General features: G+C 44.2%; 1 protein-coding gene across 4 annotated transcripts in view; it reads left to right on the forward strand.

Annotated features, from left to right (window-relative positions):
- COL27A1 (collagen type XXVII alpha 1 chain) overlaps nt 1-22,525 on the forward strand; it is a 244,751-nt gene that overhangs the window by 208,319 nt on the left and 13,907 nt on the right. For all 4 annotated transcript variants that reach the window (XM_027869712.1, XM_027869713.1, XM_027869714.1 and 1 more), the window contains 14 exons: nt 4,828-4,884; nt 5,206-5,259; nt 5,484-5,537; nt 5,962-6,015; nt 10,033-10,086; nt 10,177-10,284; nt 10,875-10,982; nt 16,445-16,552; nt 17,848-17,901; nt 18,995-19,057; nt 20,974-21,027; nt 21,252-21,287; nt 21,411-21,428; nt 22,210-22,245. In XM_027869712.1, the coding sequence (XP_027725513.1) occupies nt 4,828-4,884; nt 5,206-5,259; nt 5,484-5,537; nt 5,962-6,015; nt 10,033-10,086; nt 10,177-10,284; nt 10,875-10,982; nt 16,445-16,552; nt 17,848-17,901; nt 18,995-19,057; nt 20,974-21,027; nt 21,252-21,287; nt 21,411-21,428; nt 22,210-22,245 (858 nt within the window). The remainder of the gene's footprint in view (nt 1-4,827; nt 4,885-5,205; nt 5,260-5,483; nt 5,538-5,961; nt 6,016-10,032; nt 10,087-10,176; nt 10,285-10,874; nt 10,983-16,444; nt 16,553-17,847; nt 17,902-18,994; nt 19,058-20,973; nt 21,028-21,251; nt 21,288-21,410; nt 21,429-22,209; nt 22,246-22,525) is intronic.

Raw genomic sequence — 22,525 nt, forward strand, 5'->3', positions numbered from 1 at the left:
CCTTAGAACGTGGAATGTCAGGGCTGGGAGGGGCCTTAGAACGTGGAATGTCAGGGCTGGGAGGGGCCTTAGAACGTGGAATGTCAGGGCTGGGAGGGGCCTTAGAACACGTAACACTCTGGGCAGCAGATGTTCAAACCTCTTCTCTTCTGAATCCCCTTACACCACTGTCCTTCCAGTCTCCTTGATTGACAACCCTTGGATCTTCTTAACACTAACCCTTCACAACCAGTCAGTCACCAAGTCTCATCAATTCCTCCTCTGCATCTTACAGACATCTGTCCTCCTCTCCCTTCACATGACCACCAGGCCTTGAATTCTTATTTTGCCTCTAACAGAGTGTGTGTTCTGAGCAGGTTGGAGGACCCTCTTTGGGCCCCTCTTTATTTGTAAAATGAGCAAGTTGAGGGGGCAGCTAGGTGGTGCTCCGGCCTTGGAGTCAGGAGGACCTGAGTTCAAATCTGACCTCAGACACTTGACACTTACTAGCTGTGTGACCTTGGGCAAGTCACTTAATCCCAGTTGCCTCACCAAAAAGCAAAAAAAAATGAGCAAGTTGAACCAAACTTTTAAGTCTATCAAGCTATCATCACCATCTCTCACATGGGCTTTTGAAATAGCTTCCTTATTCACTTCCCTGCCCCAAGCCTTACCCTTCTCCAATTCATCTTCACACAGCTGCCAAAATCATCACTTCTCTGCTCAAAAATCTTCAGTGGCTCCCTATGTCCTCTAGATAAGACCCAAACTTCTGGCCTGGCATTTTAGGCCCTTCTGGCTCCAGCCTGCCTTTGCACGTTTATTTCACATCACTCCCCTTCACAGACTCTGAACTCCGGCCATACTGGACTACGTGCACTCCCTGAGCTCGGCGTTCCATCTCCTGCCTGGATATCTGTGCTTCCTTTGCCTGCTTTGAGGCACGAATCTGGCGCCTCTTCCTTGGTGGAGCCTTTCCTCATCCCCCTGGTTATGAGTGCTCCTTCCCGCCTCCTCCTCCAGCCTTGTGTGCACTCGTCCGTTGGGTCACGTCGGTTCCTCGAGGGCAGAGGCTGCTTTTGTTTGTGCATCCTCAGGGCCTGGCATAGGACCCTGGCCCATTTTGTTTCACTGCTAGAAAGAATTCTCAGGGATGAAGCTCCTCCAGCCAATGGAGATGAGCAGCTGCTCTGGGAGTGCTGGCCTTAGAGATTCCCAGGGCACTGGGAGGCTAAGTGACTTGCCCAGCTGATACAGCCAGTGGGCAAAAGGAGGTGAGACTTGAAGCCTGGTCTTCCTGACTGCAAGGCTCATTGTTGTCCACTAAGACACTCGGCTTCTTTTGAACGCAGTAGGAACTTAATAGATGTTTGTTGAAGTATTATTGAGTAGAATGTTAGAGCTGGAATGGATTTTAAAATATAGACTGTTTGAGCTGGCATGAACTTATTAGAGACCTCCGAAAGCAACCTCTTAATTTTATAAATGAGGAAATTAGGGTAGGGAGGCAGTATGCCCTGGTAGCTAGAGTCAAGACCTCAATTCAAATCCACTCCAGATACTCACTATCTGTGTGACCCTGGATAAGTCACTTAACTGCTCTGTGCCTCAGTTTCCTCATCCATTAAAAAAAGAGGGTTAGACTTCACAGCCTCTAAGGGCCCTTCCAGCTCTAAAGCTGTAATCCTGTGAAATGACTTGCCCAAGATCACACAGCCTGTCATTGTCTACTACTTTCTGTCACCGCTTTCCCCTCCAAAAGGCATCTTTCTCTTCTTTCTCTTCCTTCTCCCACCAAGGCAACTCGCCTTCCTTATCCGACCTGACCTCAGTGAGTTGTTGCAGCTCGGACAATTACTGCTTTGCAATAGCTGTGTTTTAGGGGGAAAGAAATGTCTTCTCTTTGTTCTCATCTCCTCTTCATCTCACTTCCCCTTCCCTCCACCCTTGGCTTTTCTCTGCCTGCCTGAGGACACAGGGCAATGTTGCTGTGAACCCTGGGGAATTTTTGGCCAGAATAAGCCTTAGGGAGTGCAGCACAGTGACCAGAGAGAGAATGTCTTCTCATTCTAGAGTGCTTTTAGAGCAGCAAATGCATTACCCCCCCTTACAATGTAAGGAAGGACGGGTGGTGTGGCCGATGGGGAAGCTGAGACCCAAAGTATGTAAGGGAAACCAGAACCAGTCTTCTTCCTTACTGTCCAGCACTGATTTCTCTACAGAATTCCTCCCTCCCTAGGCTTGGTTTTTTTCTCTTTGGGGGCTTATTGTTGCCAGATAGGAATCTGAGGGTGAGGCCTATGTGTAGGAAGAGACTGCTGATTCTCCCATTGGCAGGAGAGGGAGTGAGGGTTGGCTGCAGGCTGCTTCCGTTATCCCATAGGGTGGGAATCCCCGGGGGAGGCTGATAGGCTCAGACATCCGAACTTTGGCAGCTGCCCTTACCAGACAGATGGGAACCTTTCAAACAAAAATTACATATATATATATATATATATATATATATATACATACACATACACATATATATATATATGTTTGTGTGTGTGTGTATGTATGTATGTATCTCGCCATAGACTGCAGGCCAACAGCAATAAGTCAGCCTGATCCCTATTGCATTTTTTTCATTTTGATCTGAGTGTGTTTACTCTTCAGCCATCTCTCCTCTGCTAATTTAGCTGCTAGGGAAATGGGAGGGGGCTGAGTAGCCAACAATAATGTGGTTGCCTGGTGGAATTTGACCCCTGAAGGAAGCATGGAGACCTTCACTGGCCAGCAGAGTTGCTCACCTCCACACCACAGCTGAGGTGACCCCTTTGTGCCAAAATGGTGCCTTGGTCTCATAGGAAGTACTACTTCCTTTGAGTAGCCTGGTATCCCAGTCAACCACAAAGCAAATTCCAAATCAGGACTGGTCTTGGGAAGCTAGAATAGTCTTGGCCCAAGACTGTCAACAGAGCCAAGGTCTAAAGCCAAATCGTTCGGTGGATTGAGCAGGAAAGGAAGTTGCCTCAAGAACCCCAGAGGCATGAGACTTCTGTAAATTAAACAGACATTCAACTCAACAAGAATTTCCTAAGCACCCACTATGTTCAAGGTACTGTGCTAGGTGCTGGGGGTACGACATAAAAAATGAGATAATCCCTGCCCTCAAGGGGGCACTACATTCTACTGCAGGGATTCTTAACGGCTTTGACTTCTTTGGCAGTCTGGTGAAACCTAGGGACCCCTTCTCAGAATAATGCATAAAATGCAGAAAATAAAATACATAGGATTACAAAAGAAACCAATTATGTTGAAATACAGATATCAAAATATTTTTTTAAAAAATCAGTTCATGGACCCCAAGTTAAGAACGCCTGTTCTAATGGAAAGGCAGCCCCCAGAAAGACTTCTAGCCTTGGAATAGAAGAACAGAAGGCCGAAGTTCTCATAGCTTGCAAGGACAGATTTAGAGCTGAAAGGGACCTTAGAGGGCATCGAGTCTAACCCCTTCATTTTACAGAGAAGGAAACTGTGGCACAGGGAGACTAAGTGACTTATCCAGAGTCACACAGCTAGTAAGGAACTGGGCTAGAGTCAATGGAAATGCTGATCTGAGCTCTTATAGACACAAAGAGCATTGAACGGTGAGTTAGTCAGCAATCTACCTCAATGCTTTTGTACCTAGTAGGTACTTGATGATTTGTTTATTTTAATTAAATTAGAAGAGGTGGGTTCGAGTCTTGGCTCTGCGCTAATTATATGGGTGACTCTGGAAAAGTTATTTCCTTTCTCATTTTCCTTTTCTGTAAAATGAAAGGGTTGGACTAGATCAGCCATTTTCAAAATATGGTCTCGGGGCCCCTGGAGGTCCCCAAAGACCTTTTCAGAAGGTCTTCGAGGTCAAAACTATTTTCTCAATAATACTAAGAGGTTTTAATTTCTAATATAGTAAATATTAATAGATATAACCCACAAAAAAGCTCTTTAGGGAGTCCCCAATAACTTTTAAGGGGTCTTGAGACCAAAAAGTTTGAGAACCAATGAACTAAATTATCTCAGGGTGCCCTAACAACCCTCCCATTGTGTGACCCTGGGCCAGAGCAGCCTTAAGACAGGCACAGGTTTTGAGAAGACTGAAGCCAGTAGTTGTCTAGAATGGCCAGATTCTCTGCCATTGAGCAGGCCTAGAAATCTGAGAGAGGTTGAGGATCGGGGGGCCTGGAGCACAGACACCCAGTACATGATCCAGGCCAACAGAATCTCAGCAATTAGTTTAATTTGACAAATGTTGATCAACAATCACTAGAAGGACCAGGTGTGTCAATTGGGTCAAATGATGCAAGAATTTTTAAAAATAATTTTTTTTGCAATTTTACCATAACTTACTATCATCTCTCCTGTCTGTGCAAAAGCATTTTATACACAAACACTTCAAGCAGATACTATAATTTTACTTTGAAATACATATTTTCATCCTTCTATTTCTAGTACGTGCAAATTCACTGGGTCAATTGATATAGCTTGATCTTTTGAGCTACTCTTAAATTCTGGCCTTTCTAGTTTAAGTATCTACTATGTTCAGGCTGACTTTGAAACCCTCCAGACTTGCTTACCTTCCCTTTCCCCATCATTCTTTATCTGCTTGGTCTCCCTGTATCTCCCCAGAAGACCAGGAGAGAACTATTCCCACATCACAGGGACCCCTATGGCCTGCCTCTAGGCATGCTTTCCTCCCCACAGAGCTGTTCCCATCTTTGGGGTCCCAGGTGGCCTCCTTACATCCAGATTTCAGATGGCATAGTCCTTGGGCTTCCTGGTGGCTCTGTGAGAAGTACTTCCTAATGCCTGGCTCTTTGTCCACAGGGAGAACAAGGCGATGATGGGAAGACTGAGGGCCCTCCGGGGCCTCCTGGAGATCGGGTAGGTACCCAGCTACCTCTTCATGTCTTCCATGGCATTAACTCCGCCAGGGGAGATGTTGTAAAGGAGGGATAGTCATCTGCCTTAGATTGAAGAAGGCCTTCTATTTCCTGCCCCACTGGCCAGATTTTTGCTCCTTTTTCCATGGAAGGTACTGTAAGCGTGACTGTGGCCATGGTTCCCATGCAGGAACAGGGAAAGTTATTATGGTGGGGGTTTGGAGGTAGCCATGGATCCAGACCTCCCTGCCTACCCTGTGCTAAGTGCAATAATCCCCCAATTAATGGTGACCACTCAGTTTCTGTTACTTGTGGCCTTCAGGGTCCAGTGGGTGATCGTGGAGACCGAGGGGAGCCTGGAGATCCTGGATACCGTGTAAGTATCAGTGGTGCCAGGCCTTGTACAAAGACCATGATTTTTTGGGGGGGAGGGGGGGTTTAGAAAGACCCCTCCTCTGGCCAAAGACTGTTAGCAGCAAATTGGGAGGTGGCACATCAAGGGGGAAAATGGCCCAATGGGGTTGGCCAGAGCCAACCTGAACCAATCAGGGCAAAAGAGAATCCAGTGTACCCATTCTCCTCTGCACATCTGTATTCCAGGGCCAGGAGGGTGTTGAAGGAAGCAGAGGAAAAGCTGGTCAGCAAGGCTTACCGGTAAGTGAAACATTTTAACTGTCCTCTTTCAAATGAGGACCATGCATTAAAAACCTCAAGGCCCCCTTATGTCTTGAAGCAACTATTCCATAGCTTCTTCTCTTCAGAATTTTTGAGACAACATTCTAGAATTCTAGACTCATGAGCTTTCAGCATTGGGACCTGGCAAGGGAGAGACAGGGCGTGATGCCACCCAAGGCATCCGCACCATTGCTTTCCAGTCATCTTCAGAGATGGCCCCATGCCCTAGCCTAGCCTCTTCACTGGCTAGGGACCCCAGGGACTTCCCTGACCATCTGTCCCACGAAAGAACTGTTCCCCCAATTGATTTCATTCTGAGGATGAATGAGGATGAGGAAAGAAATTCATCCCTCTGAGAAAAGAATTCCAGACCAAATTGTCTTTATTTTGTTTTGGTTTCCAGGGATATCCTGGACCCCAGGGACGACCAGGACCCAAGGGATCAAAGGGTGAAGAGGTGAGTCTTTCTATCTTTCCCCAAAACCAGCGCCACCCCTTACCTTGATCCTAAAACCAGATGACTCATAGTCAAAAAATATTAGAGGATCCTCAGACCCTAGAATTCTAGAACCTAGAATATTAGCTTGGAATTAGAAGGGACCTTAGAAGGATAAAATGGTATAGGTGGGAGGATCAGTAGAGTATAGAATATTATCTCTTTAGAGAATCTTAGAACATAAAGTACAGAAGGGAACTACTGTGTGTAGTAGTAAGAAAGCAAAATAGCTCTCTGATGAGGCTTTGCAAATAGCTGAGGAAAGATGGAAAGGGAAAGATATACCCAACTGAATGAAGAATTCCAAAAAAAAATAGCAAGGAAAGATAAGGTTTTCTTAAATGAGCGATGCAAAGAAATAGAAGGAAACAATAGACTGGGAAAGACAGAGATCTCTTTAAGAAAATTAGTGATATCAAGAGAAGATTTCATGCAAAAATGGGCATGATAAAAAACAAAAATGGTGGTGAACTTAAGTAGAAGAGATTAAGAAGAGGTAGTAAGAATACACAGAAGAACTGTACAAGAAAGATCTTAACATCACTGCTAACTGCTAACTACGATGGTGTGGTTACTGATCTAGAACCAGACATCCAGGAGAATGAAGTCAAGTAGGCCTTTGCCAACCAAAAGGTTAGTGGAGTGATGGAATTCCAGCTGAGCTGTTTCAAATCCTAAAAGATGATGATGTTAAAGTACTTCATTCAGTGTGTCAGCAAATTTGGAAAACTCAACAGTGGCCACTAGTTTGGAAAAGATCAGTTTACGTCCTAATCCTAAAGAAAGGCAATGCCAAGGAATGTTCAAATTACTGAACAATTGCACTCATTTCACACACCAGCAAGGTTATGCTTAAGATTTTGCAAGCTAGGCTTCAGCAATATGTGAACCGAGAATTACCAGAAGAGCTGGCTGGTTTTCAAAGAGGCAGACAATTGTTGTCAATTGCCAACATTCTCTGGATTATGGAGAAAGCAAGGGAGTTCCAGAAAAACATCTCAAGCCTTTGCCTATGTGAATCACAACAAAATGTGTTAAGTCCTCAAAGAGATGGGAGTACCAGATCATCTTACTTGTCTCCTGAGGAACTTGTATGTGGGTCAAGAAGCAACAATTAGAACCGAACATGGAACAGATGATTGGTTTAAGGTTGGAAAAGGAGTTCAACAAGGCTGTATATTGCTACCTTGTTTATTTAACTTACATGCAGAGGGCATCATGTGAAATGCCAGGCTGGATGAATCAAAAGTCAGAATTAAGGCTGCTGAGAGAAGTATCAACAATCTCAGATATGTAGATGATACACTCTGATGGTAGAAAGTGAAAAAGAATTAAGAAACCTCTTGATGAGAGTGTAAAAGCTGGCTTGAAGCTTAACATAAAAAATGAAGATCTTGGCAACCGGTCTCATCACTTCATGGCAAATAGAGAAATGAAAGCTTGTCAGATTTTGTATTCTTGTGCTCAAAGATCACTGTAGATGGTGACTACAGCCATGAAATGAAAAGACATTTCCTTGCTCCTTGGAAGGAAAGCTATGGTAAATCTGGACAGCATACTAAAAGGCAGAGACACCACCTTGCTGACAAAGGTCCGTATAAGTCAAAGCTATGGTTTTTCCAGCAATCATGTATGGTTGTGAGAGTTGGACTATAAGGAAAGCTGAGCACTGAAGAATTGACACTTTCAAATGGTGGTGCTAGTGAAGACTTTTGAGAGTCCCTTGGACAGCAAGGAGGTCAAATCAATCAATACTTAGAGAAATTAATTCAGGCTATTCACTGGAAGGGCAAATACTGAAACTGAAGCTTAATTACTTTGGCCATATAATGAGAAAATGGGACTATTAGAAAAAAAAACAACCCTGTTGCTGGGAAAGACTGAAGGCAAAAGGACAAGGGGAGAGCAGAGGATGAGATGGATAGAAAGTCATGGAAGCAATGAACATGAACTTAGACAGACTTTGGGAGGTAGTGGAGGATAGACAGGCCTGGTGTGCTGTGCTCCATGGGGTCAAGAAGAGTCAGACACAACTAAACAACAACAGTGTGTGTAGAGACCAGTCAGTCCAACCTCCTCATTTGGCAAATGATGGAGCTTAAGCCCAAAGGAAAAAGAATTGCTTAAAGTTATACACAAAGCTAGGGGCAGAGTTGGGACTAAATGCTCCCAGGCCAGTGCTTTTTGCTTCCTGCTCAACCTGTATCACCTTCTCTGGATTTCCTGGATCTGGGGAGAGAGATGATGAGCATCAGCCAGGCTGCTCACCTGACTCAGCCAGAGGGTACAGCCGAGCCTTGGTCAGCTCTTTGGTCCTTAGGAGCTCCTGGGCAGCACAGCAGGACTGTTGGCTCACTGGCAGGTCTGAGTGAAAGCTGGGGAAAGGAAGACAGAGAGAAGAAAAGGGAGGAGGCAAAGCAAAAGGGGAAATGGAGCAAGAAAAGAGAAGGAAAGATAAAGAGGGATGAGAATAGAAATGGGGAAGGAGAGAAAGAGAAGGAAAGATAAAGAGGGATGAGGATAGAAATGGGGAAAGAAAGAGAAGACCCAGAGATGATGAAAGTGGGAAGAATCAATCAGTCAATCAGTCAGGTATTCCTTAAGCATCTACTGTGCATCCCGTACTGTGCTAGGTGCTGGGGGTAGCAGTACAAAAAATGGAACAATCCCTACTTGCAAGAAGTTTGTATTCTAATAAAAGTGTGCACATAAAATATATATCATAAAGTGACCGAATGCACATACATTACAGACACAAGCACATGAAATAGCTAAATACAGGGGAGTTTGAGAATGAGGGCATAGGCAATTGAGGGGAATCAAGAAAAGCTTTAGGCAGAAGATGGTGCCTGAGGACACATCTGATCCTGGGGCCCCTCTGTGACCCCCAGGTCCTGGACCGTTCCCTAGATCATCCTCCCTTTCTCTCTCCTATATTTGAATCTCACCACTTTCTTACTTGTAACCCACAACTGTGGTCCCCTACTCTTGAGGAATATGCTGATTTAACAAGTGTGACTTTGGGCTCTGACCAAAAGCCTTTCTCTGCTGCCATCTCCTGGTCATGGAGCTCCTCTCTCTGGTCCTCCCCAAATTCCTCCAGCTGCTGTCAGAGTCAATCGTTTATTAAGCACCTACTGTGTACCAGGTGCCTTGGCAGAGAGGAGGGCTGCTGGGAATTTCCTGGCCCAGAGGGTTGCAGGGAGCCTCTCAGGTCCTCCATGTTTGCTGGGATCCCCCATCCCAAGCTGTATCCTGAACAAATTGAATTGCTATCTGTGACTTTGGGGCTCTTTCTGCTCATGGATTCTGTAAGGCAAAGTTTGGTCCCCCAGGTATGGATCAATGGCAAAGAAGAGGATCCCATTTAAGACAACTCCAAAAGACTCATGATGGAAAATGCTAACCACATCCAGAAAAAGAACTATTGAGTGTGAATGCAGATCGAAGCATACTATTTGCTGTCTTGGTTTTTTTTTTGTTTGTTTGTTTCTTCTTTCTCATGGTTTCTCCCATTGGTTCTAATTCATCTTTACAACATGACTAACGTGAAAATGTTTAATAGGAATGTATATGTAGAGCTTTATCAGATTGTATACCATCTTGAAGAGGGGAGAAAGGAGAGAGGGGGAGAAAATTTAGAACTCAAAATCTTATGGAAGTGAATGTTGAAAACTAAAAATTAATTAATTTTAAAAAAAGAAGAGGATCCCCCTGTCCAAGTGGGCCACACAGTTATTGGGAGTGTGGAGGTGGGACTGGCCAAGTCACAGGGTTGTTTGTGATTGAGTTGGTGTGAGGCAAATGCTTGTAGCAGTTGTTAAGTGCTACAAGAATGTGAGGTTATTCTGGGAGACGGGAAGAGAAGAGTGGTAGAAAGAGTACTGGGCTTGGAGTGAGCTGGATGGTCCTCTCTTGGAGTCCCTTCCTCTAGTCAGCCCCGTGGCTCAGGCCTAGACTATTTTCTTGGCTTTTCAGGGTCAGAAAGGGAAACAAGGAAAGCATGGAGAAGCGGGCAGCCGAGGAATGCAGGTGAGCAGACCTGAGGGCACACCCCTCATCTTGATGCCTCCCCCAGCCTAGTGTCTTTCCCTAACTTATCTGGTCTCCTTGGGTCTCCAGGGCCTGGTGGGGCAGCCAGGGCCTCAGGGTGTGGTGGGAAGACAAGGCCAAGAAGGTCCCCCTGGTCTGGATGGAGTTCCTGGGAAGGATGGCCAAACTGGACAGCAGGTAAGCAGTATGGCTGGAACTTCGGGTGTGGGTTATCTCCACCTTATCCACCTGGGTGCAGACCTGGGAAGGGACTATATCACAGAGCTGGAGGAGACCCTAGAATCTAAAACGGCAAAGGCCGAATGAACCTTAAAACATAGGATGTCAATGAATGAAGGAGCCTGAGACTAGAGAATGTCAGAGCTGGGAGGGACCTTAGAGAGGAGAATGTCGGCTCGAGTTGAATGGAATCAAACTGAGTTCTGTTCAGTTGGCCAACATGCATCTATTAATTGCCTCCTGTGTGCCAGGCACTGTTAGGGGATATAAATACAGAGAATTAAACAACCCCTACTCATAGGGAATAGAGTTTAAGTCATACACACACACACACACAGCACATGCCATCCTACCTCAATTCCACAATCTCTTTCAACTACCTGTTCTGATAATACCTCCCAGACTGGCAGTTCTTTCTTGGGTACGCCATCTATCCCTCATCCCTCAGCTCAAGTCCGTCAGTGTTTCCAGATCTCTCTGATTTTATGTTTCCCCTGAAAGCACGTGCTTTCAGAAACTAAGTTAACTCCATGTCTCACTCCATTTAGGGGGAACAGGGAGATGATGGAGAAGTTGGACCCATTGGCCCCGCAGGCAGGAGAGGAAATCCAGGTGTAGCTGGTTTGCCTGGAGCGCAGGGACCCCCGGGATTCAAGGTGAGCCTCTTTCCATCCTACCTCCCATCTTGGGCAGGATAATGTTGTGGGGCAGCTCTGAGGCACAGCTAGGCACTATTTCTGAGAGTTATACCTTCGGGGAGGTATATGATGGCGACCCAGGATAGATCATAGATGTAGACCTAGAAAGGACCTTAGAGGCCACCTAGTTCTTATTTTAAATATGAAGACACTGAGACCCAGAGAGACTAGATACCTGACTTGTCCACGGTCACATAGCTAGTAAGTGACAATGGCAGAATTTGAACCCAAGTCTTCTGACTTTCAAATCCAGGATTCTTTCTACTATTCCAGGATACTATATGAGTTTCTAATATTTCTTCAGAGGCTTAAGACCTCCTAAAATAACACAAATTAGATTTTAAAAAAAAACAAACTATAAATCATGTAGGATTAGAGATAGAAAAATTCCAAACCACCTGGCCTCTTCAAACCCACTTCATTGTTGTGTTGGGCATTGCTGCCCCCTGCTGGCTAAATGTAGACAATCAGGCATCATCCATTGAAAGGGTCTTCCTACCAGGTAGGTATTCATAGTTTCATAGACTCATTGATTTAGAATTGGAAGAAACTGAAGAGATCATCTGATCTAACCTACTCCTTTTACATATGAGGAAACCAAGGCCTAGAGAAATAAAGTGACATGCCCATGGTCTCACAGGTAATAAGTGGAGGAGCTGAGATTCATCGATTCATAGAATGGTAAGATCTAGAAGGGTTTTTAGGGATCATCTAATCCATGATGTGCATTTTTCTGTTTATTAGGGACTTCGAACTGTTTTCCAAATTGCTATTAACAATTTCCTCCTTCATGAACTATCTCTTCATATCTTTTGAACAACTGATACAATAATTAAAAAAACATTTATTTTTTAAATTTATTTATTTTTAGATTTCAACATTCACTTCCACAAGATTTAGAGTTCCAAATTTTCACCCCATCTCGCCCTTCCCCCCACCCCAAGATGGCATGCATTCTGAATACCCCTTCCCCTAGTCTGCCCTCCCTTCTGTCTCTTCCCCCCCTTCTCTTATCCTCTTCCCTTTCTATTTTCCTGTAGGGCAGAATAGATTTCTGTACCCCATTTCCTATATTTCTTATTTCCCAGTTGCATGTGATAACATTTTTTTTAAACATATGTTTTTAAAACTTTGGGTTCCAATTTTTCTCCCTTCCTCCCTCCCCACCCACCCTCATTGAAAAGGCAAGCAACTCAATACAGGTTTTACATGTGCAGTTATGCAAAACACTTCCATAGTAGTCATGTTGTGAAAAACTGACTCTATTTCTCTTAATCCTATTCTGCCCCCCCATTTATTCTATTCTTTCTTTTCACCCTGTCCCTCCTCAGAAGTGTTTGCTTCTGATTACCCCCTCTCCCAATCTGCCCTCCCCTCTATCATGCTCTCTTGTCCCCTTCCCCCACCCCATTTTCCTGTAGGGTAAGATATATTTCCATACCCAATTGAGTGTGTATGTTATTCCCTCCTTAAACCAAATCTGATGGGAATAAGATTCACTCATTCCCTCTCACCTTCCCCCGTTTCCCCTCCACCATAAGAGCCTTTTCTTTTCTGCTTTTTGTGAGATAATTTACCCCATTCTACCTCTCCCTTTCTCCTTCTCCCAATATAATCCTCTCTCACCACTTAATTTTATTCTCCAGATATCACCCCTTCATCTTCAACTCACCCTGTGCCCTCTATCTATCTATCTATCTATATACATACATATAATTTTTTCCCTCCAACTACCCTAATACTGACAAAGGTCTCATGAGTTACAAGTATCATCTTTCTATGCAGGAATGTAAACAGTTCAACCTTAATAAGTCTCTTATGATTTCTCTTTCTTGTTTACCTCTTCATGTTCCACTTGAGTCTTGTATTGGAAAGTCAAATTTTCTGTTCAGCTCTGGTCTTTTCATCAAGAATGCTTGAAAGTCCTCTATTTCACTGAATTACCATTTTTTCCCCTGAAGGATTATACTCAGTTTTGCTGGGTAGGTGGTTTTTGGTTGTAATCCTATCTCCTTTGCCCTCCGGAATATTATATTCCATGCTCTGCGGTCCCTTAATGTAGAAGCTGCTAAATCTTGTGTTATGAAGAGCCTACTGTGTTCAAAACTGGGCCTTGTGGAGATAAAGACAAAAGCAAATCCAGTCTCTGCCCTTAAAAAGCTCACATTCTACTGGAGGGACACGACATATGTGTATGTGTGCGTGTGTGTAATTAAATATAATATTTTTGTAAAAATTTAAAAATAATTTAAATATGATTTAAATAAAATTTAATAACTTTTATTAAATTATAAGATAATTTGAGGAGGGAGAGAGAACACTAACAACTAGAGAGGAAGATCTAGAAAGGCTTCATGGAAGAGATGGCATCTGAGCTGAGCCTTGAAAGAAGATAAGGATTATAACAGGTGGAGGTGAGGAAGGAGTAAAGTCTAGCCTTGGGGAATGCCGGGTTTGGAGATAAAGAGATGGAAAAACCATTAAGGAAAGACTTATTACTCATCTGAATTTGTATCCATTTCTTAAAGACTCTGGATGTCAGATTTTTATCAGAAATATTTACCACAAATATTTTTCCCAATCTGTTTCCTTTTATTTTATTTTGGATACATCATTATTTGTTGCATCAAATCCATCTGTTTTGTTTTCAATAGTACCTTCCATTTGTTCAATAAATAAGAATTTCCTCGCTTTTCTTTTCCTCTCCTCTTCAGAATTGAGATCAATATAGTATTCTTTTTTCTTCCCATTTTTAAATTTTTTTTAAACCTCTACTAAAGCTGCCCTCTGATGAGCTGTGGGAACAACCCTGAGTTCTTCAAGGCTATGCCAACCACGCACAAGCTGTGGCAGAACCTACTGAGCTGGAAAGACTTTGAGCACTGGCTGGACGAGGGATCAATTATGTTTGTGCCCAGGTATCATCCTGGCCAACCTTAGGGAGCTCCTAAGGTTGGTAACCAAGCAAGGAGCTTTTTCAACCACCACATCTCATCCAAAACTGTCCAATTCATAGAAAAGCTTGAATCTGCATTGGTGAAAGGAGTATCCACATCAGTGGAATCACCAACTCTGTTGAAATATTAAAATTGATATATTTAGATTTACAATCCAGTTGGAATTTATTGTGGTGTGATATGAAGTGTGACTCTAAACTAAATTTTTTTGCCATGTTGCTTTCCTATTTCCCCAGTCAGTTTTACTGAGGAATCATTTTGATCCCAACATATTATAACCTTTTCATATCTTTAATCTCTGAATATAACATTATATCTATAGGAAAGAAGGAAGGAAAGTAGCATTTATTAAGTATGTACTTTGTGCCAGGCATTGGGTTAGGTGGTTTACAAATACTATCTCATTATATATGTGTGCATGTGATATGTAATATATATCATTATTTGTGTGTGTGATTATATATATCATCATATATGTGATATATATCATTATATATATATGATAGGTATTATATATATTTCATTATATATGTGTGAGATGGATACATATATCCATCTCACACACACACATCTTTCTCCTTCTACAAGAGCCTTCTTTACTTCCTTGTCTCTTTTCCCTCTCCTCCTCCCTGCTCCTAGTGCCCTCCCCCCTCCATGCCCTTCCATTCACACTTTACCTGTTACATTTGTCCATCTTGTTCACTTGTTGTCTCTCCCATTCACTCCCAAAGGGCAAGGATCAGGAGCAGCAGAGTGCCTGGTACATAATAAGCACTTAATAAATGCTGATTGATTGCTTTTATTAGACCTGTGGTTTCATGAGTGTCTGGAGCTCCTGGTAAGGACCTTCCTCTACCAATTCAGTTCCGTACCTTCTATGAGTTTCTAGTCCTAGAGTGCTACCTACCTGAGATGCTGAGAAATTAAGTGTCCTGCCCAGGGTCACACAGCCAATATGTGGCAGAGATAGGACTTGAACCCAGCTTCTCCTGATTCCCAAGGCAAGCTCTCTATCAACTATGTCCAGGTGCTATGTAGGTCTTGTATGTTTGGTTCTTATTCTGAATTTTCTGTTCTATCTCATTGATCTTTTTTTCAGATTTTTAAAAACCTAGTCCCCTCTAATTTTGATAATTACTGTTTTATTGTATATTTTCAAACCTACCCTCCCATCCTTCTACCTTTACTTTATAGAGGTGAAAACTGAGGTGACCTAGCTAAAACAGAATCAGAACTTGAGTGTCCTGAATCTGATCCAATGTTCTTTCTGCCATGCCACCTTGTGTTTCATTAAAAATAAATAAATAACATTCACTAAAGCCTCCGCTCTGTGCTTCACAGTGCTAGGTACACTCTCCCTGCCCTTCAGGAATTAGTAGTCCAGTTGGGAAGACAGAACTTATACAAAAACACAAATAACAATTCAACAATCAAAGAAATGTCTGCACCAGGCTTCAAAAGAGTGGCAGAAATAGTTAGAGCCTTGAGATCAGAGGAGAGAGATCACTGTGGGCTGGGATGGTCAAGGGAGGCTTCTCGGAAGCAGTGGGACCTGAGCTGGGCCCTGGAGGATGGGTAGGGTTCGGATAAGTAGAAAGGAAAAAGGTTGAGTGTTGTCAGTAAGAAGATGCCATGAGCAAAGATGGGTGGATGGAAACATACAAGGCGATTGGAAGAGTGAAGGAATGGGAAACAGGGAGAGATATTAATGGAGATACAGAATAGAGCTTAACTGTGGAGGGCCTTAAATACTAGGCTGGGGAATTTTGACTTTATCTTGTAGACTATATATTCTGTCCCTCAGCCATTTCCCCAACCCCTCCTGGCCCATCTCTCCCCCTAGCCTTGAGTCTTTGCCATCTTGTTGGGCCAATGTTCCATGAAGAGGAAATAACCCTGCCTGGATCAGCTTAGGTGAATGACAACCTCTCTTGATCTCATTATCCCTGTCTGTAAAATGAGGAGATTGGACCATGTGGTCTCTAATATGTCTAGCTCTGTCATTCTAGTTTCTAAGGTTCCTTTTAGTTCTTTCATTCTATGTTCTAAAAATCTCTTCCCATTTTAAATCCTATTATCCTAATATGGAAATATGTTTTACATAGTTGCACATATATAACCTATATCAAATTGCTTACTGTCTTAGGGAGGAGGGAGGGGAAGGAGGGAAGGGAGGGAGGAAAAAATTTGGAACTAGAAAATCTTATTAGAAAAAATAATGTTAAAAATTGTCTTTACATGTAATTAGAAAAAATAAAATACCATTTGAAAAAATCCTATGATCTTATGAGTTACCACATGGACGTAATGTTACTGGTACCTTCCCCTCTGGGTAAGGTCACTTCTGGTGGCAAAGAATACCAGAAAATGTTCATTGGGCAGGATGAGAAGATGTTTGGTCCCTGGTGCTCCCTACATCTCCCTAGACTAGGCTGCCTTTTAACATGTATGTGTTTCTTTAAGGGTGAAAGTGGGCTGCCTGGACAGCTGGGCCCTACTGGCAAGCGAGGGACAGAGGGAGGAACGGGGCTCCCTGGGAGCCAAGGGGAGCCAGGATCCAAAGGCCAGCCGGTGAGTGACTATGGAATGACTCCCACACATTCCCCCACTAATTTAATGTAAGACCCCTTGCCCTTGTCCCTTACCCCCAGGGAGAGAGCAGAATTGGGCCTTGGGAAGTCAGCCTGACCCTACCAATCAAGGTTGCTTTGGGGAAGGCATCCTGCCCTGTCCTGATGGGGAAGGAACAAGGGTTAGGGGGAGAAGTAACAAGAGTCAGGATTTTACAAACTGCTATTGGGAAAAAAACACTAGCTCGGGAGCTGGGCGACCTGAGTTCTAATCCCAGCTCTGCCATGTGCCAGTTGTGACTTGGGCAGCTGGCCCTTAGTCTCCTCAACTATGAAATGAGTATAACAATACCTGCTCATCTTGACTTTACAGAGACACTGTGAGGATCAGATGAGAGATTTGAGAGGATTTGAAAGGGCTTGAAAAATACATGAAGTGCTATGTAGATGTTGGTTTTTAGGAAACAGGGAACTTGAGAGTAAGAAGAAAGAGGGCATTGGATTGATTTAACCAGGTTGCTTAGGTCCAGCTGCTCTGAGACTCCCTGCATTGTAGCTTACTAACTAATGGCGAGAAGAACCAAGATTTCTTGGCCTGTTGGGCATCACCATCACCCCTACCTCATATCCCATGACTTCTCTCTCTCCTAGATCACTGAAACCTATGTTCCATGCTAGAAATGTACTTATTAATCTGGCTTTGGTAATAAGATGCTGATTGGAGAATCCTTGCTGTCTGGTATTTGGAACCACTAAGGCATTTTTCTAGGAAGAGGGGCAAGGCTCCAAGTCCCAATTTGTGGCTCCTGGCAAGTGGTCCTGGGGGCTGCCACTGATCACAGGCTATGTAAAGATCTTACTGGGTTGGAGATCAGTGACAACCCTCCTTCTATTCTTTCCTCCTCCCCCCCTGCCAGGAGGGAACCACAAACTATGGAAAGTGAGGAGTCTGTCATCTAAGAAAGGGAGCCAGTGGTCTGACTAGAGGCCAGGAACTCCTGAGTCCTTTTCTTGGCTCTGACATAGGCTAGTCTCATGGCTCTGGCTCATTGCGGCCTCAATTTATCTAGCTGGGAAATGGGAAAATGTCTAGTAACTAGGTCTTAATTCCAGTTAGTATGTGACATTATTGCTTTTAAAGTTTCTGACTCCATCTGAACCTAGGACCAGGGTACTGATCCAATGTGTGCTCTCTCTCTCTCTCTCTCTCTCTCTCTCACACACACACACACACACACACACACACACACACACACACACATTTGGGTTTTTATTTTAATTTTACTTTCTTGGCAGGGTGACTTTGGAGAAATGGGATTCCCCGGGATTGCTGGCCTCTTTGGACCCAAGGTATAATACTACCCAGACCTCATGGCCCTTACAGCCCCCTTAGCTGTTCCAGCTGTACTCCCATCTTTAGAGGGAGTTTCAAGGCCCAGCTCCCAAGGTTCCCTCTCACCTCTGCTGACCCCAGGACCTAGCCCTTCACTCATCTAAACTGAAAAATTGATTAGTTGTTGACTTGGATGGGTCACTTAATTTCTCTGAACCTCAGATGCCCCATCTGTAAAATGAAAGGTTTATATTAGGTCAAGGATTCTTCACCATTTTTGTGTCATGGAACCTTTTAGCAATCTGTTGAGGCTGATGGATCCCTTAAATGCATAAAATAAAAATACATAAGATTATAGAGGCAACCAATTATACTGAAACACAGTTATCAAAATATTTAAAAAACAAAAAAAATTCATAGACCCCAGGTTAAGAATCTTTGGTGTAAGTTCTCCCCAAGGTATCCTTTGGTTCTTAGGTTCTTGAGTCCATAGAACTGTTCTGTGGTGCTGGATTTCTATTCATGTTCTACTCCCTGTGCCCCTGGGAAAGCTCAGACTGTGGCCAAGGTGGGCAGACTCCTCAGGTCCTGGCAGGTCAAATCATTGGTACAGCTCCCTCTTAGCTATGGGACCCTATATAGTGGAATGGAGTAGAGCAGACAGAGCAGTGGAGTGAAGTTGAGAAGGACTGGGTTTGAACTGCACCTTAGACACATGCTAGCTCTAAGGCCCCAGACAAGGCTCTTAACATCTCAGAGCCTCAGTTTCCTCATTTGTAAAGTTAATGCCAGCTACCTCACAGGGTAGTTGTGAAGATCAAATGAGACAATATATTGGATAGATAGATAGATAGATAGATATCGTTGTAAATCTTAAAGCATTATATAAATGTTAGCAATTATTATTGTTGTTATCATTATTATCACCCCTGGAACAGCCCCTCTACTTCTTCTAATTGTTGAACAAAGAAATGGGGCAGATTTATTAAACTGGCTGTCTGAATAAGTACTGTGTGCTCCCTCTTCCATATCCAAAATGGGGTGGTTGTCCACAACCCATGGGTTCTGGCTCCTTGGGATCAAACGTTGCGCTTTCTTTGTTCCCTTCAGGGGCCTCCAGGAGATCTCGGTTTTAAAGGAATCCAGGGTCCCCGGGGGCCACCAGGTTTGATGGTAAGTTTCTCCCCCGAGGAATCTCCCCTGCCCTGCCTTAAGAACAATAGGGCCCACCAGGCAGCCCAACACTGGTGTGTTAACCTCTGGGCCTCCTTTGCCCTTGAGCAAGGCATCACCTGATACCTGCCAAGCTGATTTCTCACTAGGGCCAGATGAAGTCCGATGACAATTTTTCCTGATACTCACTTCTGTTTGCCACCATGGTCTACTTCCTTCTCTCTCCCTCCCTTCACTCTTCTTCCCCTTTATCTTCCTTTCTGGCCCAGTGTTTTGACACAGGGTCTGTGACTCCGTATGGAATATCCTTCCTTTCCCCTCTCCCCTCCTGTGCTAATCTAACCCATTCTTCATAAGCTAGTTTAAGACCCATCCTCTGTGAAGCCTTTCCCACCGAGGCCCTGCCTTTCTCTGACCACCTACAGTAGCATGGTGGTCTCCTCTACTTATGGCTTCCCTGAAACCTTCTCTGAGGGCCTTAGCCCACTAAGGGCCCCTCTCCTCTTTGGATTCTACAATCTGCCCGTGAAACCTAGGACTTCATTGTCTACAGGCTCCTGTCTTGTTTTGTGCTCTCCTGGTCTTTCTAACAAACTTGTGACCTCTGTGAGGGCAAGTTCCAAGTTTACTTACTTACTCCTGTATCCCCAAGATGCCTATAACGAGGTTGGCCACAATAAATTCTTGTTTTCTGACTTTATTCCCTTCTACTTTTCCATGTCTAGGATTTATCTTTGGTACAGTGGAAAAGACACTGGTCATTAAAGCCGGGAAGCACAGGCTCAGTTCCGGGGTATGCTGGTAAATGTTTAACAACCAGCTCTCCAAGAAAAAAAAATTAAAATATGCATGACACACTTTTCAGCTTAATCTGCATTATTAACATTTTCTCTTTTCTTAAATCTGGAAATAAAAATAGATATGTTGCGATTTCATGGTGTATTGTGGCAGAACCATCTCAAAGAATTCAGTCAGACCACCTCTAATCCAAGTACAGGCATTTATTGGGAATGACGCCTCCAAGGGGCTGAGGTCCAAGAGGAACCAGCAACTTAGTAAGACAAGACAGGCAATTTTATAGTGTAATGGTACTGACTACATAACAGAAATTAAGAATATTAAAAAGGCAGGAGGGGTTTGTTAAGAGATTAGGCAATGGGGAGGGGTCCCTTCTATGGTTCGGTGGTCAAACATCCTGATCATGCTGCTTTCTGATTGGCTAGCTATTGTGGTCCTGTCTAGTCAAGATGGATAGTTAGGTCTTGTGGTCCTGTCTTGGGCTAGATAGATGATGTGATTGTGGTTGAGTACATGGACACACCTGATTAAACATGAGAATTGGATCTGGGGGCAGAGGCTAGCTAGAGGCAGTGGCTGTATTAGGTCTGGGGGCGGATTTATTAGGATTCCATCAGATAGATAGATAAGCAGATAGATTAGTCAATCAATGAGAAATAAAGCCCTGACTTACTGTGTTTGCCAAATTCCAAGGCATAAATGTCACATTGAAAATTTAACATTCATCTCTTTCAAACTGGTACAAGCTGGTTCCAGCACACCCCTAGTTCAAATCCTAACCCTGCCACCCACTAGCTATGTGACCTTGGGCAAGTCAGCCTCTATGAACATAAATGTCTTCAGCTAAAGAATGACTATAATAATATTTGTAATGCCTGCTTCATAGGCTTGTGAAGAAAGTACTTTGTCACCCTTGTAGCATTATCGAAATGTGAATTATTTTATTATCACCACTCATGGACTGTCTCCTGTCCTCCCATCTCCCTCTCTCTCCCATTCTCCATCTTTCCCCCCTTCCCCCACTCCCACTTCTTCTCAAATAGGCAGCAGAGATGTAGTCCAAACTCCTCTTGTAGGCCCTTTAATTCCACGGTTGTATGTCTCTTTTCCACCTTCAGGGAAAAGAAGGTGTCATTGGACCCTTGGGGATCCTAGGCCCATCTGGAATTCCGGTATGTGTTTTTATTTTGCTTGATAAGAAGCCAGGGTCAGACCGTTCAGGCACAGGGAGGAGAGGTGGGACTGAGGGGTCTCAGACCTTCTTGGTGACCAGAGTGAATCCCCCCTCCCCTCCTTAAGCCTCAGCTTCCCCGTATGTGCAACAAGGCATCCCAGGGTAGGCCCGGAAGCACCGAAAACATCCGGGTCTCAACCTTGCTGTGTGGTTTGTCCACAGGGTCCAAAAGGAAACAAAGGAAGCCGAGGAGATATGGTAAGTGGCCCATGGAAGAGCTGGTGGTGGGGAGTCACCAGGGCCTGGGAACAAAGGAGCACCCTGGGTGCCTGGGCTCTGCACCTTTAACAAACTCTTTCTTTTTTATTTCTTTCTTTCCAGGGATTGCAAGGCCCAAGGGTGAGTGGGAAGTAAGGAGCAGGGGATGGAATGGGAGGAGGAGGGGAAGGGAGATGGAAACCCAAGGGGAACTTGGTGACATGTGATCAGAAACAAAGGAATGAGGAGTACCAATGGAACAAGAGATGCGTTAAAGATAATGGAATGTGCGATTAAATCCATCCAGCCGTCCCATGCCTGATCCACTATTCACACAGCCTTGACCCCTCTAGGCATCTCCAAATCCAGTCTTGCCCCTAATAGGGCTAGTCAGATCAGGGAAACCTCAGAGCCAGGCTGCCTTATAGAAACCACTTCCCAATTCTCTCCACCTACTCCACCACTAACACCTTAGTCAGAATTCTATCTCCACCCCAGGTTAGACCAGACATAGCCCAGGACCAGGTTGGCCTATAGTAGATATACACACGTACAGGACCTTGGGGCAGTATGGTGTGGTGGATGGAATGTTGAATTTATAGTCAGGAAGCCCTGGGGTGGAATCCTGCCTTATTATCTGTATGACACTGGGCAAGTCACTTAAGTTCTTCGGGCCTCATTTCTTCAGTGAGAGAGCCAAGATTCAATGACCTCTAAGATGACTTTCAGCTCTAAATCTCTGATCCTCTGACCTGCTTCTGTTTGAATTCTATCCCCACCCAGGGCTAAACCAGGGGGCTCTTCTCTCTCCCCTGCAGCCCTCCAGGGTGGGCAGTGGGGAAATGGGGAAAAGGGTTAGGAGGAACTAAAGCTTTGTTTTTGATGACAAAGACCAGCTGACTCCACACATATCTCTCTCTAGGGTCCTCCTGGCCCCCGAGGACGTCCTGGCCCTCCGGTAGGTACACCAGTACTTCTCAGTGGGTCCTGGAGTGGGGAAGATGAGGAGAGCAGGACAGCTATGTGTCCCTTGTCCTGGGATCAGATCCAGGAAAAATAGTGGCCTTCCTTAGGCCTAATTAAACTCTCCTTCCTCCTGTCCTTCCCCATCGTTACATCTGCACAGGCCCTGAAGACTACTCGCCATCCTTCCCATTTCCACCCCCCCTTCCCCACTATGCAAAGGGGGAGTCAGTATGGATCAAGCACAGGAAGTCATGGGTAATACCCATTTTCTT

The sequence above is a fragment of the Vombatus ursinus genome, unplaced genomic scaffold (genome assembly GCF_900497805.2).
Source record: "Vombatus ursinus unplaced genomic scaffold, bare-nosed wombat genome assembly UNPS02014793.1, whole genome shotgun sequence".
NCBI classification, from domain to species: Eukaryota; Metazoa; Chordata; class Mammalia; order Diprotodontia; family Vombatidae; genus Vombatus; species Vombatus ursinus.